Raw genomic sequence first — 22,504 nt, forward strand, 5'->3', positions numbered from 1 at the left:
CCCCCCCCCACACACACACACACAGATGTCAATCCACACCATAAACTGGCATAAACTTTCATTTCAATAGAGAGCCATTTTAAACGCCACAATTTGTTGTTTTAGTTTACTTACCTTCTTTGGCACAGAGTCCATGACTAGGTCACCGTACATGTTCATCACCTGAATAATGCAAAAACAGTAACGCATAAAGAAAAATTAAATACATTTAAAAACAAAAGAATATAGTTGATAAAGGGAAAAACAAAACTACTGTTGGTGTGCCAGTTTAGCTCAGCGTGAGCTGACAACTATATCCCTTCGGGCTGAAAGTCAGTGGTCCAGGTTTATGTCCAACCTGTGGCCCTTTGTGCATGTCTTCCCCCACCCTTTCACCCTACTTTTCTGTTTACTCTTCACTGTCACACTGTCCAATAAAGGCAGACAAACTACTGTTTTCATAAACACAGGCTAATCCCAAAGTAGACAGGAGTACAGGGGTCTCTTTTCAGCAATGCAAAAATTGCATAACATACCCAAACACCAACAGTGCAGTGACCCTATTGTATCTGCTCCATTTATTATTATTTTGGCAAAATATTATCTGAGGGCCTAAACATGGTCAAAAACTCATGAAATTCTGCAAACACAATGGGTGTGGTAAAAATTTACATATTTTATGGGTCTTGCATATAGGTGGAACAAAATGGCTGTCTAGCACCACCTAAAAATTTTTCATTAAGTATTACTGACAGTTTTACCTACGTGGATGAAATCTGGCACATATGTGCGACATCCCAAGATGTACATAAAAGTCCAAGGGAGCTTTGACACAAACCCAAGAGGAAGGCCACCATTTTCAATTTAAGACAAAGCATGAGGTGATACCTGGATCCTACAGAGGTTGCACAGGTAGCCCAACTCCTCCAGGATGGCACATCAATACATGCCATTGCCAGAAGATTTCCTGTGTCTCCCAGCACAGTCTCAAGAGCATGGAGTAGACAGGCAGTTAGTCTAGGGGAGCTGGACAGGGCCAAATAAGTCCATTAACCCATTAGCAGCGCCAGTATCTGATCCTTTGGGCAAGGAGGAACAGGATGAGCACTTCCTGCAGGCCACTTGTGTGAATGTTTCTGAACAATCAGAAACTGACTTCACGGAGTGGCCTAAGGGAATGTCGTCCTCTAGTGGGCCCTGTGCTCACTGCCCAGCACCGTGGAAGTCGACTGGCATTTGCCATAGAATACCAGGATTGGCAGGTTCACCACTGGCACCCTGTGCTTTTCACAGGTGAGAGCAGGTTTACCCTGAGGACGTCACACATGTGAAAGTGAGTGTAGAAGCTGTGGAGAATGTTATGTTGCCTGTAACATTGTTCAGCATGACAGGTTTGGTGGTGGGTCAGTGCTGGTCTGAGCAGGCATATCCATGGAGTAACACACAGACTTCTAAAGGCTAGCCAAGGGTACCATGACTGCCATTAGGTATTGGGATGAAATCTTTGGCCCCATTGTCAGAGCCTACGCTGGTGCAGTGGGTCCTGGGTTCCTCCTGATGCACAACAATACCCAGCCTCTTGTGGCAAGAGTATGCAGGCAGTTCCTGAAGGATCAAGGAACTAATACCACTGACTGCTCCCTTGGCTCAAATCCAATACAACAGCTCTGGGGCATTTTGTTTCAGTCCATCTGACTCCACTTGGTTGCACCTCAGACCGTCCAGGAGCTCAGTGATGCCCTAGTCCAGATGTGGGAGGAAATCTCCAAGGACACCAAACATCGTCTCATGAGAAGCACGCCCCGATATTGTCAGGCATGCATACAAGCATGTGGGGGCCATACAAAATACTGAGCACCATTTTTTGAGTTATTGCAATGAAATTTTGGCAAAATGGACTGTCGTGCTGCATAATTTTTTCACTTTGATTTGCGGGGTGTCTTTGATTAACAGGTTGATCATTTTCATTTCCATCAAACAATGTGGCATCATTTTGTTCCAAACATATTACAGAGTCCATATCAGTATAGATACCCAACATGATTTTTTCCCCCATTGAGATCTGATCTGTTTTCAAAGTGTTCCTTTAATTGTTTTGAGCAGTGTACATCCCAATGACTATATAAAATACCGAACAACAGCAAACTTCCAGTGCAGCATACCTTGACATGCACCAAGGTGCGAAGGCCCTTTCTTTAATTTGTTTTACTTTTCCATATATTTATGAATGAATGCTTTCCAGATTTTTGCAACAATTTGATATTAAAATAACAGATCTGTGACATCTCTGCTTCTTAAGAATCAGAATGGGCCGTATATAACACAGGCCACGATTGGTGCTGTTGTAATACCTATATATTTTGTATTATTTACAGCACTTATAGGTTACAAATGTACTGACACTAGTATCTGTAAAATGTGCGACAGCAGGAAAAACAGGTGTATTTTATAAAATGACTCCCTTTGGATTTATGTGAGCTACTGCCCAGTATCAAGTCAAAATAACTCTCAAAAGGTCTATAGTTTTAACATTTAAGAGTGCACTGGCGTACCTGGTCATTGAGCCAGTTCTGTCCATACAGAGTGCCCAGGTCGTCCATAGTCAGAACATGCCGTTTGTAGTTGACTCTGAATGTTTTAGCTACAACAGATCCTGATGAACGCTGGAAGGACTGTATTAGATGTTGGACCACTGCTTTTCTAATAAAGAATAAATAAAAACAGATATACAATTAGATTCATATGTTTAGACATGGATATTGTAATTATAGCTTTTTATTACAGTACCAGTCAAAAGTTTGGACACACCTTCTCTTTTTTTCTTTTCTCCTACATTGTAAATGAATACTGAAGTCATCCAGACTATGAAGCAACACAAAAGGAATCCTGTAGTAAACGTCAAAGTGTTAAACCAAATATGTTTTTGATTTTAGATTCTTTAAAGTAGGCACCTTTTGCTTTGATTACAGCTTTGCACACTCTTGGCATTCTCTCAATCAGCTACATGAGGTAATCACCTCAAATGATTTTCCAATAGTCTTGAAGGAGTTCCCTGAGGTGCTGAGCACTTGCTGGCTGCTTTGCCTTCACTCTGTGGTCCAACTCATCCCAAACCATCTCAACTGGGTTTAGATCAGGAGACAGTGAAGGCCAGGTCATCTGACGCAACACTCCATCACCCTCTTTCTTGGTTCCTTACAAAAACTATGTAAGCCCTTATACTTACACACCTGGAGGTGTGTTTGGGGTCATTGTCCAGTTGAAAAACAAATGATGGTCCCACTAAGGGCAAACCAGATGGGATGGCATGTTGCTGTAGAATGCCATGATAGCTATGCTGATTAAATGTGCCTTGGATTTTGAATAAATCACCAACAGTGTCATCAGGAAAGCACCCCCAATACAGTCCTCCTCCATAGTTCGCGGTGGGAACTACACATGTAGGAACCATCCGCTCACCTTTTCTGCATCTTACAAAGACATGGTGTTTGGAACCAAAACTCTCAAATTTAGACTCTTCGGACCAAAGGACAGATTTCCATTGGTGTAATATCCATTCCTTGTGTTCCTTAGCCCAAGCCATTCTCTTCCTCTTGTTGTTCTTCCTTAGAAGTGGCTTCTTTGCAGCAATTCAACCAAGTCCAGATTCACACAGTCTTCTCTGAACAGTTGATGTTGAGATCTGTGTGCAACTTGAAGTCTGTGAAAGCACTTAAGTGGGCTCTTGACTGGAATGCTGTTAACTTGCAGTTTCTGAGGCTGGTAACTCTGATGAACTTATCCTGTACAACAGAGGTAACCCTTGGTCTTCCTTTCATTTGAGGACACTTTCAAAGTACTTGAAATCTTTTGGATTGACTGACCTTCATTTCTTTAAGTAATGATGGACTGTCATTTTTCTTTACTTAGTTGAGTAGTTCTTGCCATAATATGGATTAGAACATTACTCAAATAAGGCTATTCACTGTAAACAAACTCTACCTCTCCACAACACAAGTGATGGTCTCAAACACATTAAGAGGGCAAGGAATTCAAGAAAGTAACTCTTGAAAAGGCACAGATCTTAAATGGAAGTATTCCAGGTAGGGGTGCGCGATATATATTGTCTACGATAATATTGTAATTGCCATATTAACGATGTGCAAGCTGATGTTATTGAGGAAAAAAATAATCAGAACGCCTGGGTTCTGCGCGTTCACTACTTCATGCTTTAGTATAGGCTGCTGCGCATGCACATTGAGAGTGTCCATACTGTGCGCTAGCATAGCTGCCTAAACAACACACCTAAAGCTGAAAATAAGTGAACACACTGCACCAGGGGAAGAAATTCAGACATCGCCAGCCTCGCAGTCTACCCCCTTAATTCCTATGTGAGGAGGTGGTTTGCAGTTTGCAGACTTTGTAAGAAACCTTTAAATAATGAAAAAACCACTGAATTAGAAGGTGTGCCCAAACTTTTGACTAGTACTGTATATAACTCCAGGCAGGTAAAAATCAAATCAAAGGACCCCACTACTACCCATGCCTCTGCTGCAAAAACAAAACAATTCCAATTAGTGATTGCAGGAACATCAAGAGTCACTAAAAATGCTTTGGTACATTCTGAGAAAGAACACTCGTTTAAGCTTGAACTGGTTCTAGTTCTTGGACTGGAATAGACGGGTTAGAATTTTTCAACTTTACTTTGATAAAGTGCTTTATCAAACATGTCTTACTCTCAAACACATTATTAGAGGCCCCAGTCCATGAGAGTTTCAACTCCCACCTCCAGCAGGACTTTGACAACATTCCAAGGGAGGCTGAAGACACTGAGTCTGAATGGGCCATGTTCCACACCTCCATTGCTGAGGCTGCTGCACAAAGCTGCAGCTGAAAGGTGCTGGGTGCCTGTCGTAGTGGTAATCCGGAGAGGAAAGTGACACTACTCACATAGTGTACAGTGCAGGTGGGGTGCTGCTGGGTTCAACTGAGGCTAGTTGGGTGGTGGAAGGAATAATTTGAGGATCTCTTTAACCCAACTTATATGCTTTCTGTAGAACAGGGCTCTTCAACTCCAGGCCTCGAGAGCCCCTGTCATGCAGGTTTTAGATGTGTCTCTGCTTCAATACGCCTGAGTCAAATATAGAAGTCATTAGCAGGACTCTGGAGAACTTGACTGCATACTGAGGAGGTAATTCAGCCATTTGATTCAGGTGTGTTGGATCAGGAACACATCTAAAACCTGCAGGACACCAGCTCTCGAGGCCTGGAGTTGAAGAGCCCTGCTGTAGAGGAAGCACAGTGGGGGGATGAGGATGAATCCCTCCCCCCACTTACAACTAACACAGCACACTGTCTTGGAACTTTTCTGACACACCTTGTCGACAGCACTTAAGTGCTGCTATGAATGGGTGAATGAAAAATGTTGTATAAAGCGTTTAGAGTGCTAAAGTAGAATAGAAAAGCTCTATATAAGAACCAGTCCTTTAACCCTTTAAGAGCAGGTGATCGCTGCCAAAGCACCTGTTACCTGCCCTTACCGTGAACAGCTGGTTAACACCGAGCGTATCACCGCTGAGATGTCTGATCAAACACACTCTGAATTACCGTAATTATGCGACTATTAGAAAAATTCAAACAGTTTTTGAAAGCTAAGAAATTGCGCTTCACACCCAACATAGGGTTATTATGGTAACTGTTGCCGGAAGTCTGAACGGTGACACTTTTGAAGTTCATGGGGCCGCTGGGCCTAAAGAAAAGGGTTAAACTATAAAAACGATCTAATTGATTCCAGATGAGCACCATTATCATTTCCCTTTAAAGAGAAATGATATATTATTTGAGCTTTCTGTGATGAAAAAAGTTTGGAGTACATACAATTATGCTGTCAAACTAATTTTGAAGCTAGACAGAATATGCAATCCAACTCTATTTTAATAATACAAAATATAGGTTTCCTATAGTTGTATATGCTGCATAAGCCATACAGAAATATCAATGCCATAAGAAAGCAACAGGGAGAGAACCTCAAGCCCTGATATATAGTAAGAGAAGTCATTTAGGATCAATAAGACATTTTTTAAGAGACTGCTGCTGAGCTTATTAAATCCTCATTCATGTACAGTATAATATTTTTTAATAAATTTCTTCTAACACTTAAATATTAGGAAGCAATCTCTTACAAATATCCTTTAATTTAAGGCATCAGTTTATTATCATTTTATCAAACATTTCCCTCAAAAGCACCCTATAGCAACACAAAAGTGATCAAACACTGCTTTTTACCTGTGTGGCTGTGTGAAGTTCTCACTGAAGATGTCCTGAAGTTTCTCCACAATGTCATCCACATGGATCGGGATCAAACTGCCATACTGTCTTAGCGACTCTTCAAGAATACCTGAAAACAGAACACAGCATTATGATTATGGATCTATGCGTTTCTCACAGCACGTCCCAAGTAATGCAAAATTCCTAAACTGAAAACCACTCAAGACTTGATTTTAATGGAGCAATATCTCCTATCAGATGGCAAGTTAAATTTAATTAGATTAACAGCAGTCCAGAAATATTAGATATGAGCAGTCTCTTACAATGTAGCAGGCTTTCTTCTTGGATCCGTCCTTGAAAATGGTCTCAAAGGAAGGGTGTAAGACCCCAATTACCCTCTTAGTCTTACTCTCAATCAGACCCCAGTTGCCACATCAGGACGTGATGCAACTTGCCAGGATGCTCTCAATAGTGCCCCTGTAAAAGGTGGTGGTGATGTGTGGGGGGATTCTCACTTGCTTCAGCCTCCCAATAAAGTGCTGAGATTCCAGGAGAGATCCTCAGTGATGTAGACCCAAAATCAACTCCTTCACCTCGTTGACATTGAGGGTCAGATTTTCTCTACACCAGCTCAAAAATCCTTCCATCTCAGCTCGATAAAATTTTCACCTTCGATGCAGATGACCATTTTTCTGTTTTGCTTACAACGGCGGTCCCCTGGTCTAGAATACACCGATCCTATGCTCAAAGTGTGCGCATAGTTAACCATTTGAGTGCTATAGATTTTATCACTGCTTTTAAAAATTCTGACTTGAGCAATTTGGATTTTTGCTTGAGCACCTTACTGTTTTATATCTACCTGCACTACTGTATTGGACTGTACTGCCCCTTTTACAATCAAATGCACTAAATCTTCCTCTCAGCCCTGGCTGGATGAGACAACCCACACTGTCAGACATGAGTGCAGACGTGCTGAGAGAAAGTAGAAAAAGGACAAGCTCCATGTCTCCTTAGAGAATATCAGAAAGCAGTCAAATATGCAAAGTCTGCTTACTTCTCTAATATTGTTTACAGTAAAAGTCAAAGGCCTCAATTTCTTTTTAGTGTTTTTAATTCATTAGCTGACCTCCACTGTGATGTTGACCAAGCAGAGGTCTGTCCTGCATTGTGTGGAAATTTTTTTTTTTTTTTTTTCCATCCATCCATCCATCCATTCGCTTCCGCACATCCTGTTAAGGGTCGTGGGGGGGCTGGAGCCTATCCCAGCTGTCATAGGGCGAGAGGCAGGGTACACCCTGAACAGGTCGCCAGCCTGTTGCAGGGCCAACACGGAGTGACAGACAACCATTCATACTCACATTCAGCTCTATATAAGAACCAGTTAACAGCTCTCTTGCATCTGGTTGTGTTCCAGCTGCCTTTAAACATGCTGTTTGTGCAGCCTATTATAATTAAAAAGAAGAACCTTGACCCCACTGTTCTCTCCAACTATAGACCCTTATCTAACTATAGGGAGAAGTTTCAGTCAGGTTTTAGATCACATCACAGTACACAGACTACTCTTGAGAGTTTTTAATGATCTGCTTTTAACTGTTGACTCTGGTAGTCCTGCAGTTTTAGTGCTTCTAACCCTGCCTGCTGCCTTTGACACTGTCAACTATGAGATCCTTCTCTCTCGTCTAGAACATGAAGTTGGAATCAATGGCAAACCTGTGCGCGCACGCACACGCGCACACACACACACACACACACACACACACACACACACACACACACACACACACACTGCACCTAAGGTTTACTGTGTTCATGTGTGCAGATCTCACTTATTCATAGAATTATAAAATACAAGATTTAAATTGCTGGCTTTTATTTTTCATCCATCTATTTTCTTCCGCATATCCGGGGTCGGGGATTAGTACGGAGACCCTACTTAGGCTTTTATTCTATGTCACATATTACAGCAGATGATCAGCTCAATCACAAGCAAAAAAAAAAGTATTATTTCATTTGTATATCAGATGAAAAAAGTTGCCATTGAACACGTTCTTGAAAGCATGCGCTGGAGCACCTTTTGTTGTGCCTGCGTGTGTGTGTGTGTGTGTGTGTGTGTGTGTGTGTAGGGGGGTGGTGGGGAGGCAGGAGGAGGGGAGGTGAAGGAGCACAGGGGGGCCTAATCAGCGCCGTGCCTCTGTTATTGATCTTATCATATGCACAGCTGTTAAATACAGAAAATGCTGATGACTTGGTTCATATCTAATAAAAGGTTCTCGGTTCATCTAGGAGATTGTTCCAGCAGCAGCCCTCACTTGTGGAGTACCTTAGAGTCTATTGTGAGCCCAGTTCTTATTTCATTTTATATGTTGCCTCTGGGCTCTATTTTTAGAAAGCATTTATTTCCACTGCTTTGCTGTATATGCACCTCAAACTGAACAGCAGAGGTCCATGAGAGCCTCTGCAGAACTGTCTTAGAGACATTAAGTCCTGGATGAGGATCAGTTTCCTAAACTGAATCTTTAGGAAACTGAAGCAAGAATGAGGTTGTATGTAAAAAATCTGGGTGCGATTTTTGATAGCTTTTTTAAAATGGAAAAACAAATAAGTGCTGTCACTAAAGTCAGTTTTTATCACCTCAGAGTGATTGCTAAAATTAAGCCCTATCACCTGCAAAAGGATCTGGAAGAAGTTACTCATGCCTTTCACTTCCCGCCTGTACTGCTGTAATTCCCTGTATGTTGGTATAAAACAATCATCTGTGCGCCACCTGCAGTTGGTCCAGAATTTGGCAGCTTGTCTTTTAGCTGGTATGAAAAAATTTTAATATATAATAAAAATAAAAATGTTAATATATTTACTTTAATTTACCATATTTTTACTTATTTATTGTTTTGCATATGCAGTTTTTTTTTTAAATCACTGCCGCAGAGGGGATGCTAAACTGCATTTCACTGTTTTAACATTGTTCTTGCATTTTTTATCAGTGACAATAAAAACGCTATTCTAATTTTTAAAAAAGCATCCCTTTATTGTCTCCCTGTCCATTTTAGAATTGATTTGAAGATTTTATTGCTTGCTTTGAAAGTCTGAAATGAACTGGCACCTTTTTATCTGTCTGAGCTGCTTTACGGTCACATGCCTGTAAGGCCTCTGAGGTCATCTAACCAGTTGTTCTTTGGGAAGCCTAACACTAGATTAAAACAGAGAAGTGATCGAGCTTTTGCAACAGCAGTGCCAAAACTATGGAATAATCTACCTCTCCACATCATTTTATCCTACTTGTCTTATTTTACTTATCTTGGATTTTACTGTATTTTTCGGACTATAAGGCACACTTAAAATCCTTAAATTTTCTCAAAAATCGGCAGTGCGCCTTATAATCTGGTGCGCCTTATGTATGAATTCTTGTTGTGCATACTCACCCTTAACCAATTTTATGTGGTACACTGCACTCAAAAATCTGTCAAAATGTTTTAGTGCGACTTTTGTGAGGGACCCTTAACAAATTTCGACATTTTCCGGAGCATACAAAGCGTACGACTGGGGAGGGGAGCAACACCCAGCGTACGCTTTTCAAATAGTTAAAAAAATGTCGCTCGGTCTGTGTTTGAGCGCTGCCGTCTGACCACCGATGGCCGAGGTATCCACACCACTGCACCATTCCGTGGTCTGCAGCGATATGGCCTCAGGTCTGGCATATCAGTTCAAAGGCCTCATTGAATTCTCAATGAGTTGCCAACTTTTGTGTAACAAAACTTGCTGTCGGCTGTCTCAAAAGTTGCTAAAGCACGAATCGAGGTCCGGGGGTGTGTGTGCTGTCCCCTTCTGTGCCAAAGAGAGGACCGGGCGATGCCACAGCGTACGAGCAGCACGAGAGCTGTATGTACACAAAACACACTGACAGCAGAGTTTTCAGGTTTAAGTGTTGTGTCAAAAAGACATTTCCTTTTTTTTTTTTAATGGTTTTTTTTTGCTTATATCAGTAAATATACTGGTGCACAGGATTTATTAAGGGCTTATATATAAAATGAAAAAAATGACTTGTTCTTATCCTCATTAATAAAGAATATATTGTAGCCTCTGTTAAGACGTTGAAGAAGATGGTGAGAGATTGCCAGCAAGTTGCCCTTTTATTAACAATTAAATGGTTGCTGTGTGCCGCAACCAAAACAGTAACAAAATGAGACTCACTCAGATAATGACGAGAGGGAACCCGGCATGCTTGATGCCGAAATTGCCCAACTGTTCAACTCAGACGCTGACGATGAGGAATTTGATGGATTTGTGGAAGATGAATGATTTAAAATGTGAGCGTATTTTTTGTATTTGTTACAACTGAACAATATTCGGAGTTATTGTGAATGAGTTGAATAAAGTTCGACTTACCTGACGCTTCTGACACGCTACATCTTTTATCGTGCGCCTTATAACCCGGTGCGCCTTATGTATGAAAATAGACCCGTTCATTGATACTGCGCCTTATAATGCAGTGCGCCTTATGGTCCGCAAATTACGGTTAAGTGTTATTCTAGGGGATATGTATTTTTAATGTACATTACTCTGGTCATCTCCATTTTAAAGGTGCTATATAAATAAATTTGACCTTGACTCTGACCTGCTTTCGTATCGGCTCATTGAATTTTGTTAGGAGTTCTTGTTGGGCAAGCGTACAGGGATCTCAGCAGAAGTAAAAGACCATATGCTCCTCTTCCATAAAGGCTGCACCTTATTGTCACCAGTGTCTCCTGGCCATACCTTAAAGCAGTGGTTCTCTAACTGTGGGGCATGCCCCACTGGTAGGTGGGTCACGAACGACCTGGGAGAAAAGTCACGCGGAACATATGTTGAACATTGGATTTATTCTCACGGCAGAACAAGGAAATTATGTTAGCATACGCTAGCAGGTAGCGACTACCAAACGTCTCCACCGTCTTTTGTGTACATATAGCCGTCGTGCCGCTTCACCACAAAGGCAACACCCCCCACCCCAACCCTGCTTCACCGTCATGGGGTGAAGTAGGGTATGACAGGAAGAGCAAATGTTGGATAGAACTTGCTGATGTGGTTACACAGTGGAAAAGCAGGGTTTCAAGCAGCTGGTAAAAAAAATTAAAAATTCAACTCAAGATACATCATCTCAGGTAGATAATATTTTTCAGTTTTATTATGTAACAACATTAACCAGGCTCCTGACAAGTTAATATTTTAGTTATTGTTAAACTAAAGTTTTAAGCTGTTATGTTACACTTTTACATAAAATTTCCAGGGATATAATACTGTGTCACAATTACTGCAATATAATCCTGCTGCTGCTGGCACCTTGTTTCACTAGAGTGCACACTTTATAGTGTGCCATCAATGACAGCAGCTCAAATGGAAAATGCACTTTACTTACTTACATTTATAAATGCTGCTGCCTGTAATCTGCAAGAATAAATGAAAGTTCTCTATTTTGGTTCTATGTTGTCAGAAATATCATTATCACAAATTTTCTTGAAATATCATGACATAATTTTAAGGCTATATTGTCTACCTCTAATGTGAATCCACATCCAAATTAATCACTTTTTGGCTTAGTCTCTCAGAAGACTTTGATAATGACAGCCTACTGTTTTGGTAGTTCTGAACCAATGACAAATATATGACAAATGACACAAAAAATTAATGTTAATAGACCCAGCTTATCCATTAAAATCTGGTAGACATTTATTTTAAGAACTATCTGACCAAATGTGAATATAAGCAAACAACTGCCACAGCAGTCCAAAAACATTATAAGGATTCATATTTGATACATACCATTCACACAGCGTGTGTGTTCTTCGGTAAGGGCCAGCTCTGCAGGCCGGGCCTCTGCCTCCAGTGTTGCTCTGTCTTCCTGCTTTTCTGAAGAACAGCCATTTATCTGCTTGTCTGCAAAAGGAAATAAATTACACTATATTTATAAGGTAATATTTTTACCAAATTCCAAAAATAGCCATTTCTGATCAAATGTTGCTTAACAATAACTTAACTGTGCTAAACTGCAACTTAAAAAAAGCTTAAAAAAATTAATATACAAAAAAAAGTCAGGGGAGTGGGGGAATATTGAGGGCTAAAATGAACTTTAATAAAGCCATCGCTACACTGTCACACAGCTGGTATCACAGAGCAATTTATACCAATGATATTTAGTAAAAAAAAACAAACAAAAATGCTTTTTTCAATTTATCTCAAATGCCTTGTGGGCTTTCCTCACAAAGGTGTGTAAAACTGGCAACTCAAGTACAATGACAACATTTTAAAAGTGCTGCCATTGCTATTGTTCTCTTTTTGTCCCCCATTTGATTTGTTGCCAATGAGAAAAATATACATTTTTAATGCATGCTACAGGGCTTTCAAATTGTTTTGGAGTAGCAGGGGGGCATGCCAAAGTAGCAGAGACCGAAGCCATGATGGCAGCAGACGATTTGAATACTCACATGGCAGTCGTGAACCAATCAAATGGCTCAGATTGAAAGAATGTTAATATTGCCACGTGCGTCCACATGGCGCTGGAAATGGAGACGGCGGACACCGCAAAATATTTTTTTTTAGGAAAATTCAAAAAGTAGACAGCGCAGAGTGGGGGAGTAGGTGGGAAATGCGCCTGCCACCGGCATAATTTGAAAGCCCTGATGCTCTTCCCATTGACTAGCATTTTATAGAAGCATACGTACCTCCGTCAGACTCTGTCAGCCTGTCATCACTGCCATCATACTCCTCATTGCTGTATGGTGATTGGTGATACCGTTTTAGTCTTCTCTGCTTTCCATACAGAATGTGTCTTTGCCCTTTGTGGCTCCATCTGTGTCTTACGGAGCACATCCACCGGGCCCGCTGGCGCCAGCTCTTCCAGTGCTGGGCGAGTCGAAACCCAAGACCTCCGTGGGATCGCAAACGCTGCAAACGCCCAAGTCTTCTCAGAGCCCTGTACCTGCTTAGGTGGGACCTGAACAAGTCTCCTGCTTCAGCCTGGATGATTGCATGATCTACAGTGGCTTCACCAAATTTTTCTTCCTTGTGTTCTGGTCCATGATGATGGTGCTGTTGCAAATGAAGGTGTTGGGAGGACTGGGAAGAAAAATCTGTCATCTCCCACTCCACCTCCTCCTGGTCTCGGTCCTCTTCAACTTCTTCCTCCTCATTGTTTTCCAAACTCTTCCCCTCAAACTTGCCCATCTCCTCACCATCAAGATTGTTTACTTCTTCCTCATCACCCACTGCCTCAATCCCACCTATTACATCTTCCTCTTCATCTACATATTCACCTGTCCACACTTTTTCTTTCTGGTCCAATCTAAGGTGCATGGGGCTAGATACACTGTGGTCTGACACTGGGACTATGAGGTGGTCTCCAGGAATCCCACCTAAACACAAACATGAGAAGTGATTATCCATTAACTGCAGATGGCGCCAAAGCCTTAAATACTATTTAGTTCATTTAACAGGGTTTAGGTGATAAATAAGACAAACATGGTGTTAGGCTTTGAAATCAAAATGTGTATCTAGGTACAGAGAGTGTGGTTTGCTATCTGTAAAACACAATGGAGGTTCTACCATGGTTTAGGGCTGCATACCTGGATTTAAAAAAAAAAAAAAAAAAAACATGCAATGGAACATGCGTGGCCTCCAGAGAGCCCAGACCTCAACATTACTGAAGCAGTGTGGGATCGAATTGAGAGAGAACAGAACAAAAGGCAGCCAACATCCAAACAAGAGCTTTCAAGTGTCCTTCAAGAAGCCTGGAGAACTATTCCTGAAGCCTTGCCTAAGAGAGCTCAGGCTGTGTTGAAGAATAAAGGCTGTCATACCAAATATTTACTTTGAAACTTGTAAGAATTATACAAACTCTGTTTTTGTCTTATATAGCGCATTTTCATTTATGTTTGCATGTTTCAATGAATCACTACACCTATTTTTTTTTTTATTTTACTAGCAAAATATAATGAAATGAGCAGTGGATGAAGAGACTGCTCAGTACTATACTTGCATAAATAAACAAGTTGATTTGTTATTAACTCAACACTTATTTGGACAGTTGAGGTCTACTTCAGTAATTTAATGTTGAAATTTGGTATTGAATAATCAGACCCCATTTTACCTTAAAGACCTCATAGTACCAAATCACCCCAATGGAGCGCTTCTCTCTCAGACTGCTGGCTTACTTGCTGTATTTAAATGTAGAATGGGACTATGAGGCGGTCTCCAGCTTTCATGCCCCTCTTCTGTGGCACAAATTCCCAGCTAGGAATCAGGAGACAGAGACCCTCTCTACTTTTAAGATTAGACTTAGCACTTTCCCTTTTGATCAAGCTTATAGTCGTGGCTGGATCAGGTGATCTTGAACCCTCCCTTACTTCTGCTGCAATAGGCCAAGGCTGCTGGGGGGTTCCCATGATGCACTGAGTGTTTTTTTTTTTTTTTTCCCTTCACTCACCTCTTTTCACTCTGTGTTTATACACCACTCTGCATTTAATTATTAGTTATTATTAATCCATGGCTCTCTTCCACTGCATGCCTTTTGTCCTGCCTCTCTCCCCTCACCCCCAACCATTCACAGCAGATGGGCCTGCTTCTACCAGAGGTTTCTTCCAGACTTTTTCCTTCCCACTGTCGTCAAGTTCTTGCTCATAGGAGGGTCATTTGATTGCTGGGGTTTTCTTTGTATTACTGTAAAGTCTTTACTTTAGAATATAAAGCACCTTGAAGTGAAATTTTTAATGATTCATTTGAACTGTTTTTCCAGAGTAGAATGATTGTACAGCAAGCAATTTTAATCACTTAAACAAAAAAACAGAGCAAGGGTGCACAAGTTGAATTTATTTTGGATTTTCTCTCATCCACACAGGATCAAAATTATACATACAGGATCAAATATATATGTACACCCCCCTCTAATATTTGGTTAAATGTCCATTAGCAAACTGTACCATGACCAGATGCTTTTGAAAGCCATCAACAAGCTTCTGGCATAATTCTGCACTCTGTGCAATGTACCAGTACCACCAGCAGCAAAATAAGCCAGAGAGCATGATGCTACTGTCACCATGCTTGACAGCTGGTAAAGTGTTCTTAGATTTGAAAGCCTCACCTTTACTCCTCATCATTGTGGCCAAATAGCTTGTTCCTGAACATCCTAACCAAATTAATTTCATCTGAGGGTGACAGTTTGGGTCTTCCCTGACAAAGTGGTGCGTGTTGGACAATTGTTTGAACCAATGCTTTTGGAATCTGTGGCTGTTTAAAAATGGCTCCAAGAGACCTTCCAAACTTGTATAAATCTACACTTCTCCTTCTTAGATCTTCACTGAATTCCTTGGACTTTCCCATTGTTCTCAGTATCGTCAATCATCAAGCGCTGTCAATTATACTGCTCAAAACAAAACTCGGTAATGTGTTGGGAAAAAAAGGGTGCCACATCGTTTGATGGAAATGGAAATGATCAACCTACAGAGGGCTGAATCCAAAGAGACCCCGCAAATCAAAGTAAAAAATTATCCAGCAGGAATTTTGGCAAAATTTCATTGCAATAACTCAAAAATGGTGCTCAGTATTTTGTATGGCCACCACATGCTTGTATGCATGGATGACAATATCGGGGCATGCTTCTCATGAGACGATGGATGGTGTACTTGCAGATTTCCTCCCACATCTGGACCAGGGCATCACTGAGCTCCTGAGGTGCAAACCGGTGGAGTCAGATGGACTGAAACATAATGCCCCAGAGGTGTTCTGTTGGATTTAGGTCAAGTGATCATGGGGGCCAGTCAGTGGTTATCAATTCATTCCACCTCCAGGAGCTACCTGCATACTCTCGCCACGAGGACGGGTATTGGAGAACGCAGGACTAACTTCACTACTGTAGGGTCTGATGATGGATCCAAGAATTTCATCTCGATACCTAATTGCAGATAGGGTGCTGTTGCCTAGCCTGTAGAGGTCTGTGCGTCCCACTGACCCACCACCAATTGGTCATTCTGAATGACGTTACAAGAAGCATAAAGTTCTCCACAGCTTCTCTATACCCTTTCACGTCTGTCATGTGTGCTCAGGGTGAACCTGCTCTAACGTGAAAAGTAGAGGGCACCAGGGGTGGACCTGCCAATTCTAATATTCTATGGCACATGCCAATTGGGCTCCATGATGCCAGGCTGTGAGCACAGAGCCCACTAGAGTCTGTTTTTGTGATTATTTGGTCAGAGAAATTCGCACCAGTGGCCTGCTGGAGATCATATTGTAGGGCTCTGGCAGTGCTCATCCTGTTCCTCCTTACACAAAGCAGCAGATACCGGTGCTGCTGATGGGTTAAAGACCTTCTTTAGCCCTGTCCAGCTCTCCTAGAATCTCCTCCATGCTCTCGAGACTGTGCTGGGACGCACAGGAAACCTTCTGCCAATGGCATGTCTTGATGTGCGATCCTAGAGGACCTGGTCTACCTGTGCAACCTGGTAAAAGGATGAGGCGATACCTGAACCCCTGTAGGGTCATACAGACCCCCAGCCAAATGCAAATCTAGTGAAAACAGAAAAGATGAGGATGGTGGTCTGTGGTCTCCACCTGTTCCTTGACTTGATAGTATACTCTGATTAAAAAGGGTTCCTTTCATTTTTTTTTTGAGCAGTGTAAATCTTTTTTTTTCCTGCTGACAAAGAAAAACTCCCAGCTGTACTCAATCATGATCACTAATGAAAAGTTAATAAGCCTTGGCCTTGTCAAGTTAAAAGACATTATATAACCTTTAGCACCTCTTATTCAAAGAGTGAAGTGAATGCATATATTTGAGCCTGTATGTATAATTTTGACCCTGTGTGGATTAGATAAAATAAAAATTCAAACCTGTGCACCCAATTCTTGCTTTTTAAAGTCATTAAAGATGCATGATGTACAGTAATTTCACCCTGGAAAAACAACAGTTCAAAGAAATCGTCATAAGCCCAAAATTACCATGTAAGTGTATGTAAATTTCTGACCACAACTGTAAATGAATGCTTCAAGACTTTGTTCCATTTTAAAGTTAGGAGAGTGGTGACACCACACACAAACCTGTTTACTGAACTACACATTAATTAAAAAAAAAAATTCATGGCATTGTGTTTAAATTCACCCTTCTTTAAATGCTTAGAACTTGTGCACAGCACCAACTTCAATATAAACTGGCTGTAAAGTAAAACATGCTTTATGTATGAGCACCACTAGTCACTAATAACCAGGCTCATTCACACCTGCAAAATTATTCAAATTACTGCAAGCCTTGTGTCCTAATAGTGGCTTATTACACATAAAATTACATTGCATAATTGTCCTATATGCACTGATATAATAATTAAGCAGATAAAGTTACAGAGAATAAATATAATAACATGCTTTTTTTTTCCAAGTACAGGCCAGTAAATGGTGATCAACTGGCCATGGAGGCAGTGGGGAACATATGTTACGTTGGACAATTTATACATTCTTATTAAGTGTATGAGTTTTATGTACTGTATGCAGGTAATACATATACAAACTTGTATGTGTGCATGCTGTCACATAAACCAGCCAAATCATTAAAACACTGACGGCTGACATTAATAAGATTGATTATTTGTGTTACATTGTAATATTCATGTGGGAAACCTAGAGTGCTGGCTGGATGTTGCTCTGACACACCACCCACCTTCACATTCTGGAAACTACCTAGACTTCTAGGGACCCCTGTTTTTAGGATGTTTAAGCATTAACAGTAACTGCCAACCTCCTCCTGCAGCGTCCTGCCCCACAGTGGTCAGACCCAGGTCTCTCTGCCAGCGATTCTGGGCTAGGCTACCGCCACTGTCTCGCATTATCCAAGGACAACCCACAACCTGCGCCAGCTCGTCACCTGTAAATACACACAGTCTGCAATGGTGGGATAACATACAGTCAGTTTACAAACTACTTACAAAAACATTTTTTGTCTATACTTTTGTTTAAAGTGTGGACATTACAATATACCATGGGACAGTCCCTGCTTGCTGTCACAGCAAAGACAGTCCTAAGTTTATTGTTTTTGGTGTCACGCAATGTATGTTAAATTTTTTTTTTTTTTTAATACAGATGTAGTACTACAGAGGAAAAAAGGGAAAATACATATTTTTAGAGAGAATTCTTTTTCTATTGCAACACTAGGATTAAAATACTGAATGGAGAAACGAGAGGCTTTGGATAATTTAGAACCGTATCATCACATAGTTTATGTGGCTGAACATTATTTACAATACGCTCAGCACTGTCTGCAACAACACCAGGGCCCTATACTAGGAAGCAGGTTTAGCTAACAAATCTGAGCTTGTGAACCCTGCGTTGAGGAAAAAAGTAGTTTTCTGTTCCAGAAAGAGTTAACTTCAACACTGAGTCAATTATCAGGGTAACAGTCTCTGTGAACTAAACCTGCTGCACCTGAACCAGCACACTGACACTCCAATTTATTTCCTCGTTCATAAAGTTGTGGTCAAAGCACACGGGAGTGAAGTTTATATTTTTACACACACTGAAATCCCAGTTAGTTTGTTACTTTGTGTACCTGACATGAGCACTTTTACAGTCATTCAGTCATCAGCATATAGAATAGAGTAGCTTTATTATAATTATGCGTCACAGATAATGAAATTAGAGGTGTTCTCCCATTGTGCAGCAACATAAAATGGTAAATGGACTAGTTCATATATAGCGCTTTTCTACTCTGAACACTCAAAGCGCTTATACAACACATTTACATTCACCCATTCACACAAACACTTCCATATGAAACTAAGCTAAGTGCTTTTGGTCTACCATTTACATGCATCGGAGAACAACTTGGGGTTCAGTATTGTGCCCAAGGATACTTTGGCACACAGCCTGGAGCAGCCAGGAATCGAACCGCACACACAGAGTTGTCACCCTCGAGGGTAAACATAAAGATAGAGACAGTAACAATGTCACAAATTTATAATCAGATCAGAATAAAATCTATATAGTCCATCTCTTTGTAGCTGTGACTTTGTGGACAGAAATGCAGCTATCAGACTCATTTACTGCACGTTACTGTTGAATAACTGCTTAATTCAAACTGACCTGTGACACACTGATCAACAATCAAATTGGTTGTCAAGTCCCAGCTCATCCCAATTGGATCTGTTTTGGATCCATTCATAGCAGGTTTGTTTGTACCGACATAATCTGTATTCCTCTTAAAATATATCATCCTTACAAAACTACACTGAAATGTCTAAAAATCAAGCTGACCAGCATCAAGATAGTTCTATAAAAGCTGAGACATTTGTAATATGTTTGCCTTTCATTTTACAATGTAAAAAACTTGTGCTATTACAAAATAGATGTGAAGTAGCCTACAAACGGCAACTTCAGCTTATAAAAGATAAATATTTCTCCATTACATGATATTGCTATTGCCAATAAAAAGTATAAATAATGGTAATTCTCTTATGATTAGAAATGTTAGCACTCTTCTAGTCATAATGTGCACTCAAAGGGCAGTAAGAGCAGTACTTGGTATTACATAGTATTGGAGCAAAAGCTAATTCTGGCACATCTACTGTAAAATATAAGTAACTTACTCTTTATATATAAGAATATAAAGGCAGTAATGACGAGCTGAAACCTCCCCACGGTACATTTTACAGCTACACCGTGTTTCAATATGAGCTGAAACCGTTTTGCACTTATTGTCTGTTTCATATAATGTTTGAGAGCCACAGGCTGTCGCACGCTCCAAACACACAAAATAAGTGTCCTTCCATGCCGCTCTAGTTATCCTGCACACTGATGTCAGAGACTTGCAGTTTATCTTGCCAGCATCACAGTGAACTGTGGGATGCCAGTGGCTTTGACAAAGACGGCAGGAACTACACACAGCTACGAGTGTACCTGTTTACCTGGAAGAATAAAGATTTTAAAAATTGAACAATCGTATATGGCCTGTGTCTTCTGCAGTCTTTTCATATATATAAAACTCTGCTATTAGGAGCGCTCCTGCAGGAAATAGTCTATACCAAGGCTAGCTCGTGAGTGCTAAGAGTTAGCTTATCGCTGCCGTAGTTTAACCAAATAATACTGAATAAAGCTCACACCAACTGCAAACCCCGTTTTAACACTAACTATGGACACCATGCGAACATTACGAATAAACTGTAGTTATTCAAATTTCCAGAGTCCTTCAATTATCTGTTGCCTGTACAGGCTAGCCTTTTAGCTGTAACCATGTTGTCCTCAGCTAGCTAAGCGAATTGTAGGCACATACCATGCTAAGCGAAAGATAGCCCGCCTAGCGTGTGTTTGTTATCTAGCTAAATGTTGCAACTGCACGCTTACCCTTGACTTGTAGATTTGTATGAATATATATCCAACTTCTTCTAACTGAATATGAGCGTATCTCTGCCTGTAGAAATATTGAACCCAAACAAATGCTACTTGGTGTTGAACCTCATTCAATGAAATCAGGTGTGGGGTAGTCGTCTCCCCCCCCTCTTTCCCCCTCTTCTTCTTTTGGTTGATGACGATTGGGAAAACAGCTGTTGGGCGCTTTACTACCTCCATCTGGTTGGAATGTAGATTCTTCTTAGCCCATAGCAGAGACGCAGCCTGGGAGAGACTGTGGCACTCAAATAATCCTGAGCTGAAATCTATGGAAGAATTCTGCAACAAAAACGATGATCATCCCATATAATTCCTGAAGAGGAAAAAGGCTTTTTTTAAATTCCCTACACTTGCAGGGGTTAAAGTTCTGATGTAGCAGTGTACCATGGGAAAATGACTTACATAGAAATGAGGCACATAATAATTTATATCAAGCAGCTGATGCTGCGCTGTGGTTCACTGCTGTTTCTGGATTTACCACCTACATTCTTTAATATATGAGCAGATGTTGCATGAGCCATCACTGCTGCTTTGTTTATTTATAGATCATGATTACTATAGGACAGTGAAATACTGTGAATACTGTGGCATTATTAAATATTAAGAAAAATAGCAGTGACAGGCTGGGGGTGCTGGGGGTGCCGGCTTGCGGGGGAGGGGGGGGGGGGGGGGGTCTGCTCATTGCCTCTGGCTCTCTGGACTCTTGCCCTTTGGCCATGGGGGCTCCATCTAGGGTCTCCCTCCTTCCTCCTCTGGGGTGTGCACGCGGTTGCCATCAGGATGTGTGGCCTCAGGTCTTCTGAGCTCCTAGTGGCTGTGGATGGCCTGGGTCCCCTGGGTCCTTTCCTATTCGCCTCTGCATCACGGGGGGCATGGCTGCAGCTTCTTACCCTCACTGAGTACATTCCATGACAGAGGCACATACACACACAGTACTGTAAACAGCAAAATTGTGTGTATGTGTGTATATGTATATGCATATGTATAGATATGTGAATGTGTGTATGTATGTATGTATATTTTCTTCAAGTATTTTTCTTTCCTTTCTCCCCTTTGTCCCCCCCCCCCCCTTTTTTTTTTTTTTTGTTAATCCCTCGTTTCTATCCCTTTCCTTATTGCCTGTCAGGCCTGGCATAAATAACTAAATAAAAATACAAACATTAACAAGAATAGCCTATAGGCAGTGACAGGTGCTAGATTGGCTCATGGCGAAGGTGACCATATTCTTTAGGGCTGAAAGTCAGCAGCCCAGGTTTGAGTCTGACCCTCAGCCATTAGCTGCATGTCTTTCCTACTTTCTTGTCTACTCTTCACTGTCACTATCCCAAAAAGAAAAAAAAAACAATAACAGTGGCTTTATTAAATAAACTTTATTAAATATTTTGATGTAAAGTTTGACTATGTGATTGTTCAAGTGTATTTTCACTTCTCTTTTTTCTCTTCTTCCAGAAGTAGTTGTTGTCTGGTCAGCCAGAGCTCTCCAGCAGTCAGATGACAGTTGACTTGTATTGTAAAGAGACATACAGCTTTCTGAACTCCTTCATATCAGTTTCAATCACATCTATTTTGCCTTTGATCTCTTATTGCATATAATCTTCATGTTGTGTTCACATTGTTGTAATAAGCCCCTCTGAATTTGTGTGTTTATGTTCAGTTGGATATGTGCTTCTTCAGCGTCTTGACGTGGCTGTTGTGACTGGGCGCGTATATGTGCTCTGTACCTGAACATGTCCAAGTACTCTGTCTACATTCATTTGTAGTGAAATATATGTTACCCTGTAATTCATAGCCTACTAACCAAATTATGTGCAGTGTGAAAAAAAAAGGCACAACATAGAAGAGCCACAACAACAGGACAAGACTCAGCAGTACATCTGCATCTGAA

At 41.0% G+C, this 22,504-nt stretch overlaps 1 protein-coding gene across 2 annotated transcripts in view; it reads right to left on the reverse strand.

The window, feature by feature from the left end:
* Positions 1–20,746, reverse strand: part of senp3b (SUMO specific peptidase 3b) — a 30,712-nt gene extending 9,966 nt beyond the window's left edge. The window contains exons 1-7 of one of the 2 annotated variants that reach the window (XM_030723344.1): positions 20,575–20,746; positions 17,978–18,103; positions 12,921–13,610; positions 12,022–12,135; positions 6,244–6,355; positions 2,532–2,679; positions 115–162 (exon numbers count right to left, since the gene is read on the reverse strand). In XM_030723344.1, the coding sequence (XP_030579204.1) occupies positions 115–162; positions 2,532–2,679; positions 6,244–6,355; positions 12,022–12,135; positions 12,921–13,610; positions 17,978–18,065 (1,200 nt within the window). In that variant the 5' untranslated portion in view covers positions 18,066–18,103; positions 20,575–20,746. Of the gene's footprint in view, positions 1–114; positions 163–2,531; positions 2,680–6,243; positions 6,356–12,021; positions 12,136–12,920; positions 13,611–17,977; positions 18,121–20,574 lie in introns of both variants that reach the window. The other variant, XM_030723343.1, reaches the window with a different exon arrangement.
* Between the last annotated feature and the right edge of the window lie 1,758 nt (positions 20,747–22,504).

This window comes from Archocentrus centrarchus, unplaced genomic scaffold, assembly GCF_007364275.1.
Source record: "Archocentrus centrarchus isolate MPI-CPG fArcCen1 unplaced genomic scaffold, fArcCen1 scaffold_24_ctg1, whole genome shotgun sequence".
Taxonomy (NCBI): domain Eukaryota; kingdom Metazoa; phylum Chordata; class Actinopteri; order Cichliformes; family Cichlidae; genus Archocentrus; species Archocentrus centrarchus.